The sequence below is a fragment of the Buceros rhinoceros genome, unplaced genomic scaffold (genome assembly GCF_000710305.1).
Source record: "Buceros rhinoceros silvestris isolate BGI_N320 unplaced genomic scaffold, ASM71030v1 scaffold12229, whole genome shotgun sequence".
Classification (NCBI taxonomy): domain Eukaryota; kingdom Metazoa; phylum Chordata; class Aves; order Bucerotiformes; family Bucerotidae; genus Buceros; species Buceros rhinoceros.
In genome coordinates this window covers 4,358-26,777 of record NW_010429802.1, presented here as the reverse complement: position 1 = coordinate 26,777, position 22,420 = coordinate 4,358, and the positions used below count along the sequence as shown (strand labels likewise).

At 38.6% G+C, this 22,420-nt stretch overlaps 1 protein-coding gene across 1 annotated transcript in view; it reads right to left on the bottom strand.

Annotated features, from left to right (window-relative positions):
• FBXL4 (F-box and leucine-rich repeat protein 4) overlaps positions 1-20,103 on the bottom strand; it is a 50,343-nt gene extending 30,240 nt beyond the window's left edge. The window contains exons 1-3 of the mRNA XM_010142800.1: positions 19,595-20,103; positions 10,106-10,451; positions 2,284-2,528 (exon numbers count right to left, since the gene is read on the bottom strand). Of these exons, the coding sequence (XP_010141102.1) occupies positions 2,284-2,528; positions 10,106-10,451; positions 19,595-20,103 (1,100 nt within the window). The remainder of the gene's footprint in view (positions 1-2,283; positions 2,529-10,105; positions 10,452-19,594) is intronic.
• Positions 20,104-22,420: the final 2,317 nt, after the last annotated feature.

Below are 22,420 nucleotides of genomic sequence, written 5' to 3'. Positions count from 1 at the left end.
CCTCCTCTGCAATACTCATATTCTGAAGAAGAAACTGGAAGGAAAATCGAAGTGTGAAACAGAATTCCTAGAAAAGTCAAAGTACCTCCAGCATTCTTTAGAAACTGTTTTGCATAATATCTCCCAAAAGTCAGGCTGGGTGAGGAACATCTAGAAGTTGAAAAGGAAAAAATTGTGGGAGTTCATGACTACGCATCTTGGATGCTGCAATATCCATGTGTTGGTGGTATCTTAATGACAGGCAGGGCAACAGAACCAGAACATTACTCGACAGATTTCTCCTTTGAGGAAAAGTACCTCTTACCAGGAAGCTAGTTTTTCGAAGAAAGTTACATTAATGCTTTTGAAAAGCAAGTGTTGTCCTAATATGCCTCCTGTATTAACAGCTACTTCCATAGCAAATAAACAGTAAATTTTGCTTTCCTGGTGGCCAGCAAATTTGACAAACATGCTTATGAAGAATGTCAAAAAGAAACTCTGTGTTTGGAAATTTTACTAGAAAAGATACTTCTACAGAACAAAGAGTCGCAAAGTTATTTCTATATTAGGAAAAAGAAAACTTTCAAAACCAGGCCTAGTTACAGGGGAGAAATTTTCATTCAGAAGTGAAAAATTCTGAACAGAAGGCACACCTGCAAATTGCTTAGCTTACTAATTTGTTTAAAAAATCTACAATTCAACTGCAGCTCCCATGCCCAGGCTGCATGTATCTCTTCCAAGAGATACTCTTTCCTAGGAATACAGATGACTTCACAATTGTGTCGATGTCCCAGACACTCTTCCCTCTTGCTACAAAGAAACATGACCAATTGTAACGAACATAAACCGACCATGTGTACTTACAGATTATTAGTCAAACAATGAATGTTAATTATTTTAGAAATGCGGACTAGACATAAGTGCTGCTGAACTGATGTTCACCATTGAAGTAAAGTTATTAGCAATAAAGCCATTTTCAACTAACTGGAAGTCAGAAATGCCAGAACTGCAAATTTCATAATAATCTGAATTTGGACATTCATTTCTTTCAAGACTACAGAAATCTTCTGCAGTATTGCATGTTCAAAAAATTAATGAATTTTTTTTAAAAATTGCCACAAAGATGCACATACTTTAAGTTTTCAAAAGGCAGATTTAATAGCTAAGCATCAGAAAGCAAGCACTTCCAGAGTTCAGTTCTCAATTAAAGCTTGCATACCTATCCTCCGCAAAATGTATGTAATATGAAAACCCAATTTAGGGGCAATGTTTGTACCCCATTCAACAACTAGCTGACATCTACCTCCTTTTTCCACCAGCAAGCACAAAAGACCATAGGGCTCTTGGATTATAGTGGAAGGTCAGGAAAAAAAGGAAGAGACATTCTCATCTTGACAAAGTACTTCTTCAAATTATTATTTTACTTCCCCAGGGAAAGCACCCAGATACCAAAGAAAAGAAAATGTTTGAACACTTGATTTAACCTTTTTTTTTTTCATAAAGCAAATGAGATTTAAGACTTTTTTTTTTAGACGTATTAAACATCTGTTTCTTATCAGTAAAGTTCTGCTTTCATCTGCCATTGCTGATTACCTCTTAGTCGAAGCAGCAATTTTTGCTTAAATGAAATGCATTGATAGATGCTCTTTAACTAATGCAAACAAGCAAAGAAGCAAGAAATGATATGTTAAGAAAGCAGAGAACACAACTATTGTACAGAGAAGAATCCCTACAAATTTGCTGTTTTAATGACCTACAGCACAGTCATATTTTCAGCTCAGCGGAAGATGCACATGCAAACCCACTTTTCCCAACAGGGCTGACGTTTTAAATCATTTTTATGAAAATATTTGCATTTACATTGCACTCCAGTGATTACTTAGGGGCCATACCTTGTAAGCATGCACTGCTATCAGTGTATTACTGCAGCCCTTCTAATACAGTCCTACTGATGACTCATCTGTACACAGAACATGACAGGAAATTTTGACAGCCTGGTTCTAGTGGAGTCTTTTGGAAGCCCGGGAGAAAGCAAAACATTGCTCCCTCTGGAAGAAGCCTTTCAGTCACAGGCAGTTTGGCACATGCAGACTCTACATATTGAAACAGACTTCCACTGCTATATCTAGTATCTCCTACTGTTTTAGCTGGTGGTTTTTTTCTGCATCATAACAATCACACCCTTTACAGTAAATCAAAGACATTTCTTGCCTTTTACTAAGGTTTCAAATACTTTGTGAAATTACTGTGCAGCAGCTCTGCAAACAGAGCTTGTCAAAATACTTCTGTACACATAGCACTGACCTGCTAAATCCAGAAACAGAGATGGCTCCCCTGTTTCCAGTCCAAGACAAATTCAGCCACTGGATGAGAGTGCAGCGGGGCTGTAGGTATTCCAGAGACGTGTCATTAATCCTTGCCCAGTAAGGTTGTAAACTGAGATGAATGTACTGTAGAGGATCACAGCAATGTTGATATAGGAGCTTACAAGTTTGTGCTAGTCTACACAGGTCTGGTACTGTAAGGTGACTCAAAATCAACTGGATGAGCTATATTAAAAACAGGAAAAAAAGTCACAGATGGTCATACAGCACTTGAAATGTTAAAGGAAAACTGTAAAGGAGTAAGCAAAGATGTTCTAATTTCAAAGAAAAGTAAATCCTTTTCCTTAAAAGTAACTTCTCAAATAAATCATTGATTACCTATATTAAACAGGACTGCACTGGCTTCTCAATTTGACAACACATTAAACAAGAAAGGAAAAAGCAGATCAGCATATGAAAGTGACAGGAAGCTTCCAAATCAGAAGTGTCTTTACACATGCTAATTTAAACAGCGATATATAAGTAAACACCGTGTTTACATATTGCCTTTCACAATGTCTGCACTGACGTTGATCAGAACACTGAATTGGCATCCTCTTTCTTCTCTGGTTTTGTTTTTTTAAGATGGTAGCATATTTAGAGAGTACATGGAAAAACCATACCACGTCCCAGTTTCTCCACACCTTCAGGTTTACTCCTCTGCTCCCTGCTCCCTTCTACCATCTATCCTTTCCCACCCATGCTGGACTACACAACCAGGCAGAAAATTCAATGTATTCAGATCATCTTTTATGAGGTAATCTCTTCCTTGCGGTAATACTTTGAGAGCTGTTTTGTTCTATGCCAGAGTCAAATCTGAAAGGCAAAACTCCTTTTTACCTTTATCAGACTGAGACATCTCAGCTTCAGAAGATTCATCTGCTCTTCTGACTAGCACCACTACACATTTTTGTCATGACTTCTCACATTCAGAAATTAAGAAATGTTCCCTGTCTCTTATCATGCTCTGTTTTCCTCTCTAAAGTAAGATCAACACACACAGACACATAAAAACTCACTTTAGGAAATAATGAAAGTGGTCATCAGTGAAAACCTCCTTTAGCTTAGAAACTGAGAGAAAATTCACTTGAAAAATGAAATCTAAAAATTAACGTATACTTTACCAGGGCTGTCTGGAACAGCTCTAAGTATATGCACTCAAGCTATGTAACTAACATTGAGTAAGTGTTCTCAAGTACAGTGGGAAACAATAACTCGCTGAAATGAACAAGTGTAAATTAAAAAAGAAAACCCAAACTGAAAAAACCAACTCACAAAACAGGTTAAATTGAAGAGAGTCCTGTAGCCCTTTTAAAATACCATAATGTTTCATTTTAATGCCTTATGAGAATTCACAAGGCAAAACCACCAAAACCTAGAATAAATTGTTTGACATAAAAGGAAAATGAAACTTTTTGTGAGATCCAAACAGATTGTACTTCCAATGTACCAGTTTATTATGCAGCTAGCTTCTGCCTCCCCCACCTCCCTCCTTGGAAGAGAAGAAATAAGAAAACAATCCAACTTCCTGCAAAATGAAAAATGTTACTTCCTACTCAGCTCCAGATTTAGTATTTGGATTTCAACCACAATCTACAACTTTTAAAAAATTTAACTTCAACTCCAATGCTGACACACACTGTTTGCATATACTCCAGTTTCTCTTGAGATTGATTTCAAGCCTTCCCTCTTCTCCTCACTCCTTCTTTTCCCTAAAACAGACCAAGCTTTTCTGTCTCTGCAAGTGCCTGTAACTCTCACCTCAGCTTGATGCAGAGGATCTGCGTAGACATTTCAATGTGACAGCGAGATATATATATATATATATAACGCTATATATGCATATATAAAATAACTGAAGTGAATACATTATAATCAATAAAGTTTGCTCCCAATTGACATTTAGGTTGCTGGCATTTTGATACCTGAGAAAGAACAAAATAACTAGGGGCTTACATAGATATAATCCTAAATTAGTATCTTGATTTTTCCTTGGCTTAGATCCATACTTAGAAGCTTAGAAGTCACTTACACAGTTTTATTTGTCATTCTAATAGTAAATAGTAAACATACATCCATTTTTCAAAGATGATCAATTCCCTTTAAATAATTTTCATTATTCTGAAAGACAGCTTCAAACTATTTTGCAATCTTTTAGCTATTCCACACTCTGTAAGCCACCTAAATATCTATTTCAGGAATGTCTTTTCCTTCCAATTTTTCCTATGCTTATTTACTAAGTTTTCTAGAGCTGAGCGCTCAGGAACAAAGGCTGTACAGTTAGCTAAATTTATATCTACAATTAATGTGATGTAACAATGTCTGATAAAAACAAATTTTGTTCAATAAAAAAAGGTTATTTTGTAACTTTTGAGCAGCCAAGATAATGGTGAATGAAACTATAAATGCTTCACCAATGTCCCTTTACACTAACTGATGACTTCAGTGAGTGTTTCATAACATACAGGATGTTGGAAATCTTTTCACACCAGAGATGAAATCTTTTACCATATGAATGTCTTAATCAGAAAAATAATCCTTCTTTATTTTTTTACTGAAATTATCCTACTTCATAATATCTAGAGTGAAAAAATATAATGAAATGTCACTACTGTGACATTAAGATATAAAGTACTTTTCTTCTGGCTTTTGATTAAACAAAGATAGCAGGTTCTAAACCTACAGGCTAATAACCATTAATCACTGTTAGTCTGGAGTCTGGTGTCTGTCAGAGATTCCCTTTTTATGTATGTGTATCCTAGCATAAAGTACAATTTGATACCGTAATGAGAACGTGACACGATGTGCTGTATTGTACTACGCTGTGCTCACGGTGATTCCAAGAATGCTGCAGAACTGAATATCTGCTTTGAAAACCAATTTCATAACAGTTTCTCGCAAGCAACTGTTTTCACTCTGCATTTATAAAAAATTATGGCAGCCATTACTATTTTATACTTTCTCATGAATCGATCAGTAAAAACAAGGATTACTGAAAAAACAATACAAAGGAGTATAAAGAGGAAAACAAAATATAATTTATACAACATTGGTCACCTTTTTAGGCTATGATGGACTGAAAGTACTTTCTCTCCCATTTCCAGGGCAAATGTGGCACATGCCAGCTTTAGAGATGTGGCGAGACAAGAGCCACTACAGGGAGAACCTCCAAAACCTGAAGGTTTCCCAATCACAGTTCTCCACAATTCAGCAAACAGCAGTATGCAAATGCACTGTGTGGCTTTTGAGCACAAAAAAGATCCTGATTCACACCTGATCCACGTGTGTTCTATCATCATCACAGTCCCTGATCGCAGCATCTTACATGTACGCATATATTTTGAATTATCAATGAAAAAATATAACATCTTAAAAAAACACCCGCTACAAAGTTTGCTTGTAAGCTTAGACAGGGTCTCCCATCGTGCTCTTCAACACATGGGGTAAAACTTCATCAGCGATGAGGCTCATTGTACTACTTTCCTACCCAAATGTTTCTCCAGCTTTTTTAAGCACTTTTGCTGAATAACAGCAAGCAATAACCATTTGTACCCAATAAAATACTTCCTGTGGCTACAGCACAATAATGCAGGACTTGATTTGGTCAGAAAATAAAATAGTGCCTGGAAGCTGGTAAAACCTAGAACATCTGCACTTCCTACAAATTTCCTCTTTCAGTTCTTCACGGCGAGTCCCTTCGATATGAAAGTACAGTGGCAAACACACTCAAGTGAATACTTGCCATTTTTTCATTCTGTAGCTAGAGCCACCGCAACTTAGAGTCTAATTAATCAGAATTGATACTAAGACATGCTCAGACAAAGGACAAAGGGTACGTGCACAAAAAGGCAAAGAGAGAAGGCAGGCAGGCAGATGATGGTTTCCAGGGCTTTTGATATTCCTCAGCACAGTTTAGGAAAACACAATCCCTAGTTCCAGGATCCTACGGCTTGCATCAGCAAATGCAAACACATTTAGTAGTCCACCTGAACACATGGAAAGTTGGCCTTACGACTGTTTCACCAAACACAAACATTCAGGTCTCTCTTTCCTTTATTCTACTCGCATAATGTGCTTGTGCAGAGGGGGCTTCACAGCACCAGGCTACAGACTCTGATCCTCTCAGCAATGACAGGCTGTAAAGGTTTCAAGCCCCTTCTTGATTCAAAGAACAGAACAGGATCTTACTGACAGACGGCACAATCAAAAAAACGAGACTGTGGGAGGACTAAAGCTGGGGAGATCTTCTCCATGCGCCACTGTCCAGAGCCTAGCCTGCTACAGCAATTGGCAGTGTACTGGCCATTAACTGATGGCAATTTTGTGCCATATGGCTATCAGCTGTTAAGAGAGCATTTAAGACTCTCATGAGTTTCTCTTTCCAAAGAAAGGCGTAAAATCTTGCTGATTATCTGAAAGTCTACAAATAATTGTTCTGGAAAGATGTAAAAGTTTATTGTTGAGGGGGGAAAAAAAGTGTAAGATGCTTAAAAATGCTCCTGCTTATTGCTCTGACTCTTCTATCTAAATATCATCTAAGGGATACAGATCTTGCATTCAAGACCCATTTTCCCTGAACATGGGTGCCAAATCCACATTTAGTGGTGAAATTCACTTCCCCAGTAGACATGAACAGCTCATAAATCTTGTAGGCAGTTTTAGGAAAAAATGGCTTCAAGGAGTGACAAAGATGTCATTTATATGTTTTAATATCAGAATTTACATTAAAAATGTCTTTTGCACTGCAGCATGTGGGATTTCTCCTGACTCTCTGGAGAATACAAGTTAGGTTCTTGGTACCTGGCACATTTTGAGAGTCTCAAACCACACAGCAGGTATACTGTGACATGTATTCCTCACCTTTCTCAAAGGCTTTTAAGTTGTTCAGGCCTTCAGGTCTCAAGTATTCCTGCAAAACCAACAAAGACTAAGGCCTTAACTCCTCCTACTTTATAAGCAGGACAAGTTAGTCAAAGATAACTGGGAAGAAATACAAGAACATGCAGTGTCTCCTAGAATATCCTTCCTCAATTTTAAGGTAATTCTGGAGAACATACGACGGTACATGCACTTCACAGCTACTAAGGGCTGGTTAACACCGTCCATGAGCAGGGAAGGAAAATTCTCTCACCCATCTCATCCAAGATTTCACACTTTTTTCTAAAGAAGCCTGTGCCCCAGGAATCGAGCATTTTTCTCTTTTGTTGGCAGGAGCAATCCAGACTCTTGACAACATTTTTAGAGCTCACAGTGCAGCAAGCGATTCCTCATGTAATTTTGAGGAACAGCACAGTCTATGAAAGGATAGTCTATGGAAGTTTCAGAAAGACCATGAAGGCAAAGCAAAGGCTGGAGAAACTGATGCCTACTTTAAGATAAGCACATTCAGCCTGTGTATTTTGTGAATTATGGAGGGTGGTATGAAAAAGCCTGAAACACCTCAAATAATGAATAGGCATATGTATAAAGACTTAGGACAGTTACATGCTCACAATCAACATGAACATATAAAAACATACAATTTTTCACATAACGTATCAATCAAGACTGGAAGGAGTCAGCGGTTGCCTTATTTCATCGTTACAAAGGTTCGAACTCTTCCCAGAAAAATCTGACACTTGTCAGTCATGCATGCTGCATAAGACAGCATGCAGAGTAGCGCTCCCATATCTGATGTGATAAAATCTGCCATACTACAAAGTACAACATTTTTGCTGTTCTGATACCCAAACCTTCTAGCTGGACCAAGAAAGTAGGAGACTGGGATTTCTGCTGTCACAAAACCAGTCCAGAAATAGTAGTTTTTGTAGTTTTCTGATAGATATTCCAGCCATATTTTCAGTTTCTTTAAATCAAAGCAGAAGGAAAGAAATGTGCTTGGTATTGCTAGACCATATAAATGAATTCATGACACCAAACGTGTTAAAAAATGGATAAGAAAAGGAAGCTGGTACACAAACAGGAAAGCAGACAAGCACAATAAAGTACATGGAGCTCTAAGTTCATAGCAGTAACAGGACTACACAAATATCTTCTAAATTATAATCTTAATACATATAATTATGTGGAACAGAAAAGAGATCAATCAATCTCTCTGGTGGCCTACTATACTTCAATTTATCCAGCCTTTTCAAACAAGACTTCCTAGGTTTAAATCAAGATTTCTTTACAATTGATTTCTTTGAATGACTAAGACCAACACATTTTCAAACTTTCTAATAGTTACACATTTTAAAATGTTCTGGAATCAACCACACCTTTGCATATGCCAAGTAATTTCTTCACTTCAGTACTGAATTACTAGCACTGACAGCAAAATATTTTAAACACTATATGGACTATATGGAGGGGGAAAAAAATTACCACTAGAGCTAACTCAGGATGAAGTTAGTATCTTGATTTATTACTCCACTGCAGCAACAAAAAAAACCCCATAAACTCAAGAGCCGAAGAAAACTGAAAAGTGAAGATAAATACACAGGAGGAAGATGAAGAGAGTTGTTACATTCTCTTCCTCCCTCTTTCCAAGCACACCAATCTTCTGCAGGTTACTAGGGAACAGGTCACCCGCCCATGGCCTTCACCTGCCAAACTCAGGTACTTAGAGATAAAAGGGGTGACAAAACCAAAACACTGTCTGATTAGATCACCTATTTCTGAAAGTGCTCTACAATCAGTGACAGTGTCTCTCACCATCCTCCCTTCCCTCTCCAAAGCAAGTCTGATTCAAGCCACAAGCACTGAGCATTTGATGAGTTACTGCAGTAAACAAACACTTGCTGCTTCTGCCAGACCGAAGTACACTGAAGAGCAGGAACACTCATCTCTGCCCGAGTCCAGAGGTCTGACTGGCAAGTAAAGGCTCCTTCCTTCCCACTATCTGCAAACCCAGTTTATTTCAGGAGAGGTGAAGAAAGTCAATTTGTCTCTCAATTCTTACTCTAACTAGGGTGCTAGCCTCCATAAACAGCTACACCCCACTGAGAACTTCCTGGCCTGCACACAGTATTCAATAACCATACTTCATAATCTCATTATTCTGGAAGCAAGAGGAAAGAAAGTATTTATCTGCACCTATTCTGAGCACACTTGCAACTGACCCGCTGCCAGGGGATCTGGAAGGAGTTTCTTCACAACTGTTTCCTGTGCTAATGACAATAAAAGTATCCAACATCAAAACAAGACAGTGTACAGAAGTCCAGCTGTAATACTTCTTACCTCCACCATGACTCAGAATTTAGCTGGATGGAAGATATTTATTTTACAATAATATGAAAATATTATGGCAATTTCAAGAACAAAATTCTGAGTTTTTGTAAGAGACTTAACAGGAATATAAAATTCTAGCTTATTACAAACTATTTTCACTTCCAGATATTCATTCGATTTTTTCATCTCTCTTTTATGTATCTTCTTCACCAAGCACGAGGAATAAAACTACCAGAAAACCGCCAAAGCTTCTACGTTCAAGAGCTAGAAATTCAAGGCTAGAATAACTAGTGTAAAAACTCTGAGTGGACAGATCCTTGAGAAATAAAAGTGCAATAATTATGCAAATAGCAGCAAAGTCGCTTGCTAATATCCATCCACGTGAGCATCCACGTAATTCAGGCATAACTATACAGTAACTGTAGGAGATTCACAAAAGAATGCAAGGAACTCTAAATGGAAAAAACAACAATCCTGACCAGTACCCTACAAAGCACCTCTGCACCCTTAATGATCATGACAAATGTATTGAATATAAACATTTTTTTTCTTACCTCATAAGGCAGTTTATCAAAATATCCGTTAGTCGGCCATTCCCTGAGGGTAACAGTGCTGAACTGTTTAGTAAGGGTGTCCATTCCACAGCCATATTTTTCTTCATCCTCATCTTCATCAATATCGTTCATATCAATCATTGAAGTCTTCAGTGAAAGCACAGGTCTTTCTTTCACACCGTGTAGTACTACTGCATCCAATTCAGTGTAATAGTCCAGAAGGGAGCTGTTCACTTCCAGTCGGATTAAGTTTGTGGGAAAGTTTATCTGTTTGATACAAGGTGTGAATTGCCGAGCCTGAGGACCGTTCACCTTTGTAGGTGCCTCAGACCAAAGGATTTCCCATCTGTGAAAGAAAAATCACACACAGTCAGTATAGGGATTAAAATCAAAGTTACTAAAGCAATTCCTGAACGCAGTAAGAGTGTTCCTTCACCAGGAGTACTTAACAAGTGGGAAACAAAGCTGAAAAGAAAATGAAAATTAGGTTTTCCCTGTATTTGGTAAATATCCTAAGGATGAATTTAGCAGGGCACACTAATTCATGACCTTAATGTGTTTTCTCTCCATTGCTAACTAACAAAACAAGCTGTATACTCAGAGTCACACACATGTTATTCATGCACAAGTTGTTCTATCATCTCACAGGTAAGGTAATTGTAACCAATGGATTACAGATGTCTTCACAACGATGACACGTAGTGGAAGTATGCAGGGAACAGTCGTGCCATGTAACACAAATATACAGTCAGCTGGCCTCTCCTACTTCCCACAAAAGGTTTTCAGAAAAAAATAAAAAAGAAAAAACTCACAGCTCAGACTCTTTAACATCAAAACTGTTCAAACTGCAGCATTGCAAATTATTTTAAAAATAATCTAAACTTTAATTTGTTTATCTGTCTAGGAAAGCAAACTATTACTTTTAAAAGTAATTCACTGCCAAATTACCAGAGTCTTTTTTTAAAGGGTGCTTCACAAAAAACATTAGAATTTCCAAACTGCTAAACTGCAAAGTTTTTCTCCTCCTTGGCTCAGTGTCAGGAAGTTCAGGGCATGCACAGAACTTCTATACCTACATCCTTATTTTCACACACAAATCTCCTCCAGTAAATGACAGTGAAACCTGCTACCAACTGGGCAATCTGGAGGATGAAGTCTTATACTAATTAGGTCTTCAGAGCTCCCAAACTTGCCAGAAGGCCTGAAAACAGAAACATGCTCTATGCCTGCATGGGTCATCACTAGAAAATAGATTTTAGAGGTCCTGCAGTCCCCAATGCCCATCTTTTCCTTCCTCAAGGCTGGTTAATTCCTAAAGCAGGAAGCCTCCAGCAGCCACTCCATTTGACAGTATGTTTACAGCAATCCTTGCATCCCATGTGCATAATCCAGACACTTTCACATCTACTCCATTTTTTTTTCTGATCACACTAGTCCCAGCTTCAATGATTTCTCTCAGGCTACTTTTCCTGTCACATGGGCCTCAGAAAACTGTGTCTGCTCCCCAGTATGTCAGCACCTGGGCTTTCCCTGCCAGATACAACTAGTCTGAACTTACAAGTATTGCTCAACACTGACATTCACACTGGAACACACAGGACTAAAAAAAATTCATTAAAAGATAAAAAATCATGCTTTATTCTCCAGAACCAAATATTTTAACTTTGTCCATCATGACAAAAAGCAAAACATGTCAGGACTTTCATTAAAGCATAGCACACAGTATAAATAGGGCTTAGAAACTTGATACTATTTGAAGGATAGGAAAATTAATCCATATCGACTGAAACTTCCATTTCACAGTGGACATTTTCAGGTATACAGAGACAAATTTTCCTACCCTACACCATGCTGCTCTCCACAAATACCTTACAGCAGAATGAGAGGCCTGCAGAAGTCTTCTGTCAGAGGAAAAAAGAGTAACGAAGTAAAAAGAAACATGCAGGAATATATGGAACAGCAGAAAGTACCAGTGTAGGAGAGCAGACAACTCTACCCTAAGAGGGACTTATTACTAAGAGAAGATTTCATTCATTTCGGAAACAAATGTCAACTCATGGCAAAAAGTAACAGGTGTAGTCCCACCATCACACTCTCACATAGGTCGATTCCCTAAGCAAATACTTAATGTTAGCGATGCACATGACCTTTCATGAACACATCCAGATCACCATCTGACATTTTGCTTAGACACTTTCATATACCCACTGAAACTATCCTTAGGGAAACTCAAGGCTATTTTTTCACTAATTCAGCACGCGTTGGACCATCAACTTTTAACAGAATGTGACTGAGTTATTGACTTCTTCTTCGGTGCCCTGGAGAGGATTATCCAGTAGCAGCAGAGCTCTGGGGGAAAAAAAAAAAAAAAAAAAAAAAAAAAAAAAAAAAAAAAAAATATGCATCTAGAGGTCTAGGTTCAAACTGCAGAGTAATAACCACCTTCAGCAAGCAGTGTCTTTGGTTTCCAGTCTTTACAAGAAACTAGAGAAAAGGAAACACATGTAGCACGGCTTTACAGTCTTGTGACACTTCACATTGCATACCAAGTGCTGATGAACAAGACCACCAGCGACCATCTTCCACTGTCCTTGTCATACGGTTTTCTTTTCATCAACAGGCTAACTTTAAAGGAGTGAGCTGTTGGTTTAACTGGAAAACCTCAGATCTATCAGGCTTATTTGAACGTTCTTCATTCTTCCCTGCCTTGGTGGCACCACACACAAGATCAGGCCATTGCAATTGTTCTAGGAAACTCTTCCTGAGTGTAGGCGTACTCTTAGTACACCCATTACTGCAACCGGAAGTCATCTCTTCATCTAGGATCAGCACACTGACACTTAACTGGGCTACTCCCATCTGAATGCGAGTGAAGACTCCACAGTTGGAAATGGATCAAGAAAGTCTAACTTTCCAAGAGCCTTCAGCAAGAACTGCATTTATTCTGTTCCAGAGCATTTTTTTCATTTCAAAATCTTTCAGAAGAAAGGCATTTTGACAGTGTGTCCTGGTTCAAGGGTGCATACAAAAAATCAGCTTCCCTAATAAGGTTGCCTGTATTTGTTCCAAGCTTAAGATGCTCGATAACCGATTTAACCCAAAACAAAGCGAAACTGAAATCCAGCAAGGAATTCTCTTCCCTCTCTACCTTGAAGTTAATTAGGTAGCTCTCAAAAAATCAAGCAGGATCAAACGACTGAAGGAAGGACATTGTTTGTCCTGAAGTCTTGCAGATATACATACAGTAACAGCTGATCACAGATGCTGCAGTGGGAGTGCTCTGAAAAGAAGGGTTCGTGAGCAATGGGCTAGAAAGCCTGTCTTTACAAAGCCTGAATTTGAAGCAGCAACATCTGTATTATATTCTCTAGTGAACGAAGAAAATGAGGATTTTAAGTGAAGTTTTTCCATATAGCTTTAATGGATTCAGTTATCCCATCAGATTTCTCTCCTCCTCATGAAGACAGCCAATTCTGCTCAAATCTCTGATTCTAAAGACTCCATCCACTACGTGGTTAAAAAAAAAAAAGAAATTCCCATTCTCCTTCCCTCACCATAAAGGAAAATACAGTCGAGTGATTTTTAGGCTGAGAAACATACTTGCAAGGTTTGTGTCAAATGAGAGCAGATATTTAATGCTCGTTTAATATTTTATTGACCTAATGCTGTTGGAAAGCTTTTTAATGGCTAAGATGATGCCTGAGTAGAGCTGGTTATTTCTGAAGAAAATATCTTATAATAAAGATTCTTTGGAAAAGTGGCTCCTAGGAAAAGTAATCAGATTTCTCTCCAGCAAGACAAGATTAAACTTTGCCTGCAATCTGCTGAGACTTCTTGCATTTTAAAATTAAGATTGGCGTAGAAGGTGAATGAAGCACTACATGAAATTCAAGCACAAAAAATAAAAGCCCTGTCCCAAGAATTTTTATCTGTGTTAAAAGCCAAACAAATGGAAAGTTTCATAAATACCAACGAGGAGAGCATAAGGAAACTCAGAGAACATGACCACACCTTTGCTGAAATTGCAACTTCTACAACAGTTATAATCGTGGTATGTGATCATAATACATTCCATCTGCCCTCATCCAAGCAAGTGCTCTGTAAATAATCTGTAGGCTACCTAGAAGAAAGCATCCCCTCTCTGCTAACATACCAGGGATGCTCCAGCACACTAGGTTCAATCTGGTAACCTGGAAAGTGCTGTGAGTTTGCAAATACAAAAGGCAGGGAAGACTGATCATGAGAACAATTTTAGAACCGTTCAGATCAAGGTGATAAGCAGAGTTCAGAGGAGTCTAATTAGTGTGGGGGAATATGCAGCAGATTTCCATTTCTGCTTTGAGAGTTCAATACCAGAGGGAGCAGACAGGACTCCCAAGAATGTTCAGGGCATTTAAAACAACAAAAGGTACTTGAAATAACTGCCCTGTCCACACGAGCTTTTTACGAGTTACTCAAAAATTACCGTGTCCTGTGAACCGAGAACTCATTCTTCTATGACAGTTATCTGAACAAGAAAAAGCTGTTTCCCTGAAGATGTCAAAACAAGTTATAAGCAAGGATGCAAATGGCTAGAACTTGTGTGTTACACATAGGTGAGATAGAGCCCTGAAGGTCCCTTATCACACTCTTAGGTGTTGACGGTATCAGCAGTGTTTTGGGTGCCTTCATCTGAGATTCACAGGGAACAAAAGGTAGAGCAGAAGAACCATCTGAATCCCACTCTTCACAAGCAAGAGAGAAGGCACAATATTTGACATTCAGTACACTGCTTTTCTGGTTTCACTCCCCTTATCAGAAGCAGGGATTTTTTTTTTTTCCAGTCATTTTGATCCCTATCCTGGCTGCCAGCAAACAAATTTACAATATCCCTACCTGAATTAGTACAATAATGCCTAAATACAATAATCTTCCTAACGGAAAGAGAGGGAGCCTTTACATTTTTCATCTTCCTTAGCCTGCTCCTCTGGTTGCAGAACCTTCTGCCTCTACAGACTTCAAGACCTTCAGAGAGAGAAAGGAACCTCACAGGCAACAAACACAGCTAAGGTAGGAAATACTGAATTGAGCCACTCGTCTACAAATCAAACTCAGAATTTTGCTTAAAAAAGCATCTAGCAAAATTCAAAACGACACAAAAGAAATTAAATTTAAAATAATTGGCAGGAGCAGGCAAGGTAGAATGGAAATTCCCCCAGCCAGTCAAATGATCATGGTATCTCACCTGTGAGAAACAACCTGATCAATGCTACACTTTATCCGTGGAAAACAAAAAGAAAAAAAAATTGCAAAACAATCTCCAATCTGCTAAAGAAGCAATCATTGCATAACAACAAGGACATATGCTATGAAACATCACTCCAAGCACTGCCACACATCCCAAAGTAGTTCAGAATCTCTGGGTTTGAGCTTTTATAAATTCACATGAATATGTGATGCCACTATAATGTACATAAGGTAAGAAAAACTGTCAAATTAAGTGGAAAAAACACCACAACCGAACAACAGGGACCAATTTTTTCTTTTACATTCCAAATTCAAAAAGCAAAGTTATTCTTGTAAAAGGAGTAGGTTGTAAAACTTCTGAAAAAAACACTACTTACTTGAAAGCTCCCATTGAAACACATACAAACTCTGTCTGACAGCCACCAACTATTAAGAGTATCAAAACGTTTCAAAAGGGGCTGACACCAATCACCAAGAGTAAGCCCTTTGGGTACACGCAGAGGAAAAAGAAACAGGAAAGAAAACATTTTCTTTACCACAGAAGCTAGCTGTATCTTATCCATCAAAAATTCTATGAGAAACAAAGAAAATTCTCTTGGTTGGTTCAGCTGCAGTGACCCCCATCACCTGTGTGTAGCTCTGCCTCTTCCACTGGCTGAAGAGGGACTCGTGGTTGTCACCAAACCCTAAGCACACTGATCGTGCACCACAGTACAAAACCTCAAGGTTACACTAGTATAATTATCATACCACAACACAATGCAAAAAAGGGAGGGACTTCTTCACCACATAAAAACTGAGATTATATACTACAAGTCTCAATCTCAGATTATTAATGTTTGCCTAGATTTCTTGCACTCAGATAATTCATATAACAAATTCTTACAAGGATACTAACATACGTTAGTACAGTTTAAGAAATTACCAAACACTTCTCAGCAGTCAAGGTGTGAGTGACACTAATGAAAAGCACAAGAGGTCTCCATGCATAAAGACAGGATTTCTCTGACATTTATGATTTTTAAAAATTATTTTATGCAGAGGAAATGATGTCATGTCTTCAGTGTTTAAAGCAGCAAAAGATATGAGAGGACAGAGAATCCTCTGTCTTCTGGCTAAACAATAATGAAAAAACTTCAAATTACCTGTCGCGTTTAAAGCATTAGAATTATTTAGGAACAATTACATTCCATTCTGAAAAAAATGCTTATTCCCGTTCCATTAAGAGCTGATCCCGTCTCCCAGAAGACTCTGAAAGCTGATCTGAGACAGTGTCATACAGAGATATAACTAACAGCATTATTCAATGCACCGGCAACAGAGGAACACGACTAAAGACTTTTTCTCAAAAACTGCTTAAATCATTCTTTCATGCAGCTGAAGTATAGAGTGAGCAACAGAGCAAAAACATTGGCCAACTGGGCTACAGCCATTTTTCTGCAAGAATATATAAAGCCTTCTTGAGGAAAAACTGCAGTACACCAAGTACTGGAGAACCTCTTGTAGGTTAGAAGCTTTTGCACACAGCGTAAGTCTTGGAAGAGCTGATATTTAAATATTAAAGAGAAAAAGAAATGATTACTCACTTGGGCTAACATAATCCACTAAGCATAACATTTAAACAAGTCTCAACAGACTTCTTCCTCTCAACACTTTTGACTCCACCATTACTTTGGCCTTTTTTTTAATATCAAACTAAGAACAGGTGAAGAGGAACCGTTCTATTGACCTGCCCTTTATACACTGGTGTTCAGAAAGGAGGAGACCCAGAATCAGCAGATAAAACAAAACAGCACTTTCAAGGTTTTTAGGTAATCAGGTGACTTAAAACTGAGTACCAAAATAGTCAGGAGAGCAAAAGAAGGGTCTAAATGCCCTTAAGTAACTGGGACATGGCCTTTTTTGACAGAAGAAAGTAATATGGCAGGTCAAGTCCAAAACGTCAGCTAGGCACAGAATGACCTGAGACTACCGGCAGCTTCCACTTTCAAAAAAATAATTCTTAGCTGACATCAAGATTTTTTGGAAATGAAAACAAGGGACCAAGATCTGAAGCAGCAACCAGACTGCAATCTTGCAACTCTTCCTATTCCCCTCAAAGGTGAGCAAACGAACAGAGGAAAAATATTGCATACCTCATGTGGATAAAGGGTTCCTTCATCTTCCCTTCAAGACACCATGCATAAGGTATGTTTGTCGCTTTCAGAAGAAAGGAGAAAAACCAAAGGTGCAGCTCTGAACAGACAAGCCCTGCTGAGGACAGGTAAGCCAAAAGAAAAAACTAAAAAAGCCTCTCTAACACTTCCCTAGCATCAAGACTGGCAAGCACTGAAGATGAAACACAGCCAACAGGTTCTGAGGCTCCTCGAGACAACCTTCTTCCAATCAAACATGTTAAGAATGAGAGGCAGAAGAGAAGATACTCCTGCCTGCAAATTAAAAAGAAGGGGCCTACAGAAACTTCCTCCTTTTTTTATGAAGGGAAATTCTGAGCTCTCACTCTGACCACACCCCAACAGAAGTCATTAAGCACATCCCAACAAGTTTTATATTAGCGTTTTCACTTCCATCATCTCTGAGCTCTCTGAACAATTCTTTCTTTTTTTTTTAGTGCATGTTCCTAAATAGCTCCTTCAGCTAACATTTCTTGAGCTTTCCCTCAACAGTTCTTGGTCTTCACACAAAAATTTAAAGCCAGTACCATTTCAAGAACCAAAACCTGAACAGCAATTTTTATAAAACAGCATGAGCTTATGACTCAGAATTATGTCCTTGTACTGCCCTGCAGCACCCTGTTACTGTAACGCAATATTATCAACAGTGACAGAAATAATCTCCACATAAACCTGTGCTACATCAGTAAGATAAAGAAGTAAAATGAAAGTTCAGAGAGTAACTGGCCACATTAGGCCACATTTCACATTAGGTTCTAAGTACCAAAGTGTTAAAGGATGCCTTTACCACACGCCAGCCTATAAATAAGTCCTGTATTACAGTGCCAAATGCACTCCTACTTCTGAAGTCAAGCAGCCTATTATTATTAGACCTATCACTGTCCCTTGAATTTGGATGTTTACTTTAGAGCTATACAGTGCACACTCACTAATAAGCTAGAAAACAAACAACTGCACTAAAGAACAGTAGATGACTGAATCATACAAAATTTATTAATTGGAAATTTTAAATATATAACATGACACCTAATATTCTAAGGTGGCTGAATAAACACCAATGGCCTGGTACTAGAAAGCATGGGATACTAAGTTAGACCTAAAAGTATGGTTTTTAGCTGTAATTGTAAAAGACAGCTCAGGGAAAACACAGTATCAAAGCCAACACTGCTTATACTGCCAAAGCATGCATTTTAAAGAAATACAGTATTTGTTGGCACATTTGCTACACAATACGTTTTGTTAAGTCTTTCAGTTCTTTCCTTTATGGGTTTGGTATAATTTCATCTCTTTTTGATGGGTGTGGAATATTTTGATTGCACATACTGATAGCTTTTCCCTATGTTTTTCCTCTCTGTGTGTTCTTACCTGTTCTCTTCCCTCACATCCCCACTAAGAGCTTCACACCGCCTACACAGTGTTTTTCTTTAGTATCTTACCATTCCCCAGGTCCCCATCTTCCTGCCCCCCTCAACTGGAATTTCATCAGGAGTTCCTACTATGCGGAAAACCAACAGGATCAAATCGCTTCTTCCAGTCTATGAAGCAAGGAGAAAAATGAAGGGCGCCCCACACCTTTTGATCAGACCAAAAATAAAGATCAGACCAAAAATAAAGATCAGACAAATGGCATCAGGTTTTTTCCCAACTATTCTGTGTTTCTGATTTTGGCCTCATTTCCATACAACCTAAAGCATGCAGAGAAAAAAGTTTGTGGCTACTTGAAGCAGGGTGACACAGCAACTGTGAATCTTCTACACAACTTGCTTGTCTTATCAGAGAAAGAGAACGCAGAATTGCCATTTCAAATGTGATTTTTCTAGGTACATAAAAATTCAACACAACAACTGTTGTTACACAAATTAAATCTGATATTAGGATCTGCATTAATTACGACCAAAAAATCCACATCTCTGAAGTTGCTATAAAATAAACCTGTCACCACAGTCTTAAAAACATGCAGAAATAAATAAAATGTTAATAGGTCACATACAAAACAGAGAAATACTAGTAAGTAAAGTTCGCTAAACAGCATTATTTGCAGCATTTAACATCTTACAGGAAACCATAAAGGAGAGGAAAAAAAAATTACCTTACTTCAGCTGGTGGATTTTGTGAGTAAGGATTTGCAGAGCATGCCAAAATCCTGACTATGGCTCCAGGATGATACGTTTCCAGAATATGCACTGCAGTGGGATAAACTGGCTCCTCAAAAGCGAGTTCCACATAGTCCTGGCTCCAGAAGGTGGGTGGTGTCCTCTTGAACGGCAGCCGAGCGCTAGGGCAACGATCCCACCAGGTCCCATAAGTTCGAAAGACAGCAGTCTGAGTAAAGTCCCCAGAACTAGGGTAGACGTTTGGAATACCTGCTAAATTCCACATGGTGTAAGACATGCTGTTTTCACTACCATAGTGAGAGCTGAAATCCAACACTTCTTTGGCATACTGAACGATTTCAACGTTGATAGGTAAGGCTCGGGTGTTCGATTCTATAGCCCTCCGGCTGTTCATTTCTCCTCTTGTTGCTGTCCTAGCTCGGCGCCGAAGGCACATGTAGTAAAACATGCTCAGAACTGTTAACATGGGAAACACTGGTGACATCTAGATATGACTCAGGAAGATGCAAAAGGTCAGGAGTCCTTCATAAGGTGCATTAACTGCTTGTGGCGATTTGGAAAATAGCTGTTAAAACAGAACGAATAAACACAGTGAGCAGATAAAACATTCTTAGAAATCAAACTGTACTCTTTTGAGTATCCTCTTAAACAAAGTACTGCTACTAAAATATTAATAAACTTTTACATTTTATTTTAAGAGAACTACATAGTGTGGCTTCCCATTTATTGGGAGAATAAAAAAGGAAAAGACTACGAAGGAACATTAGCCAAAACTAGTCCCTGATGAACAAAAAGACTAATGGTTAAATTAAGAATTATTTTCAGGGATTTATTAAGAGGAAAAAAAAATTGCACATTCCAGAAGTGAATCAAGTATGAAATAAAATCTGGCCCCCGCAGTAAACACCTGTAGAAGAGTATCTGAAGGTACAGCTAAAATTATGCCCAGCATAGTTTTGAGATATTTAAACTAAAATTGACTTTTAAGCAGAGTATTCAGGTACCTAGTCAGGCTGCAGCAGTACAAAGCTCAGCAAAACCTACGTTACTTCACTGCTTATATTTTGCAGTAAGACTGTTCCCAGACCCAAATTAGTTCACTTAAAGATAGCTCAAGTATGCCTATAGGATATTATCATCTGGAGAGTAAATACACTCTTCAAACCCAGCTCATATAGAAAGCTGGACAGCTACTCCAGCAAATTGTTTCCTCCAATTTGTTCCCATAATTTGTGAATGGTTTTAAGAGTGTAAAGAGCAAGCTTTGGGCAGTTAACCTAAACCAAATACGAAACCACCGCTTCCTGTATCAGAGCACTAGCCTGAAACATGCTCACAGAAATACAGTCTTTACCCTTTGAGGTTATCCATGACAGCATTCACCAATGACAGGAAGGTCACCAGCCTCCTGAAGGATGCTCAGAATTCATTCATGACATCATCTTCCTTTAAGCCAAGCCACAAAGCAAGTCTTCAGAAGAGTGCTGGCATCAGAAGCAGAAGTCCCCATAGAAAGCATTTTACCTCTGACAAGAGAAAATATTTCCATTTATGTGACAGTGCAGTTAATCCAAAATGTACGATACCTGCATACTGCCAGGCCACCTAAAAAATCCACACGGACCACACTAATAGTTAAAGATATGGTCACGTTTTACACAGCCTACACCAAATCACAAGTGAAAACAAACAAGCAGGTTTATCAATTACAAAAAGCCAAATTAAAGATAAGTCTCTTTACTAAAGACTTCTATTTGCAACAGTGAAGAAATATTTATAGCTGAATGTTGTCTTCAGGACACAGAAGGGCTGTTATCATATTCCCTACTAATGAAGATCCTCTTACATATGCTTGGCCCATACTGAGCAGCCGCTCCATACCTGTGTGATGCAAACTGTTAGATTTACTAACACACCACACAACGCAGAACATATTCTCTGGTTTTGGCTAGCAGTGCACAACACACGGGCAGTAACACAGCCCTCCAGAACTCACAGCCTTCTGTACCACAAACCAGCCACAAACTGTTCCTCACAAACTGACCTGGTTAACTTGTTCATCAGCTTTACTAGGAAAGTGTAAGGAGCAATACCCACAACCTGTGAGAGGCCAAAACAGGGATGACTAAGCACGTCTCAAAATAGAATAAATACTCCCTCAACAGTCTGTCCTGTCTTGGAGTGGCCGGTCAGTTTAGGATATATACCGTGGTCATCACTGAACCAACAGAGGTAACCCTTCTATTGCAGAAGACACATCAGACAACAACTAACATGATGCCTCACACTGCCTGCTAGACAAACCAGATATTTAATGTCTGCAATGGGTACAAGCGAGACTATTATAGAGTTCATTTATTATAGAGTTTTTGGAAGCATAAGTTCAAAGTAGGGTAAAGAGTTAAATAAATGGAGATGAATCAAAGTGACTTTTGTGAGCCTCTATACAAATACACTGCGCGTGTTTCTTCGGCAAATTGCTTGTTCCTCATACTCACATAACACACATGGATGTACAAACAGTTCTCTTTCGCTTGAATGTTGCCAACAAGGAGGTGTTTGTGGTAACAGATAAGGACAGGCTGCCCTATCTGACCCTCTTACTCCAGACGAAGTTCACTAACAAAGCGTTCACTTCTCCCTTTATTGCTTCTTCTATTATTAGCTTTTTGTTTAGTGCCTGTCCTTCACTCAGTTTCACATGTTGACATAGCTGTCAACAACGTGAATTACTCCTGACATTCGGTGCAGAAGGGAATGCATAAGACAATATGCTGGATCCACTTCAAGCTCTCCTGGAA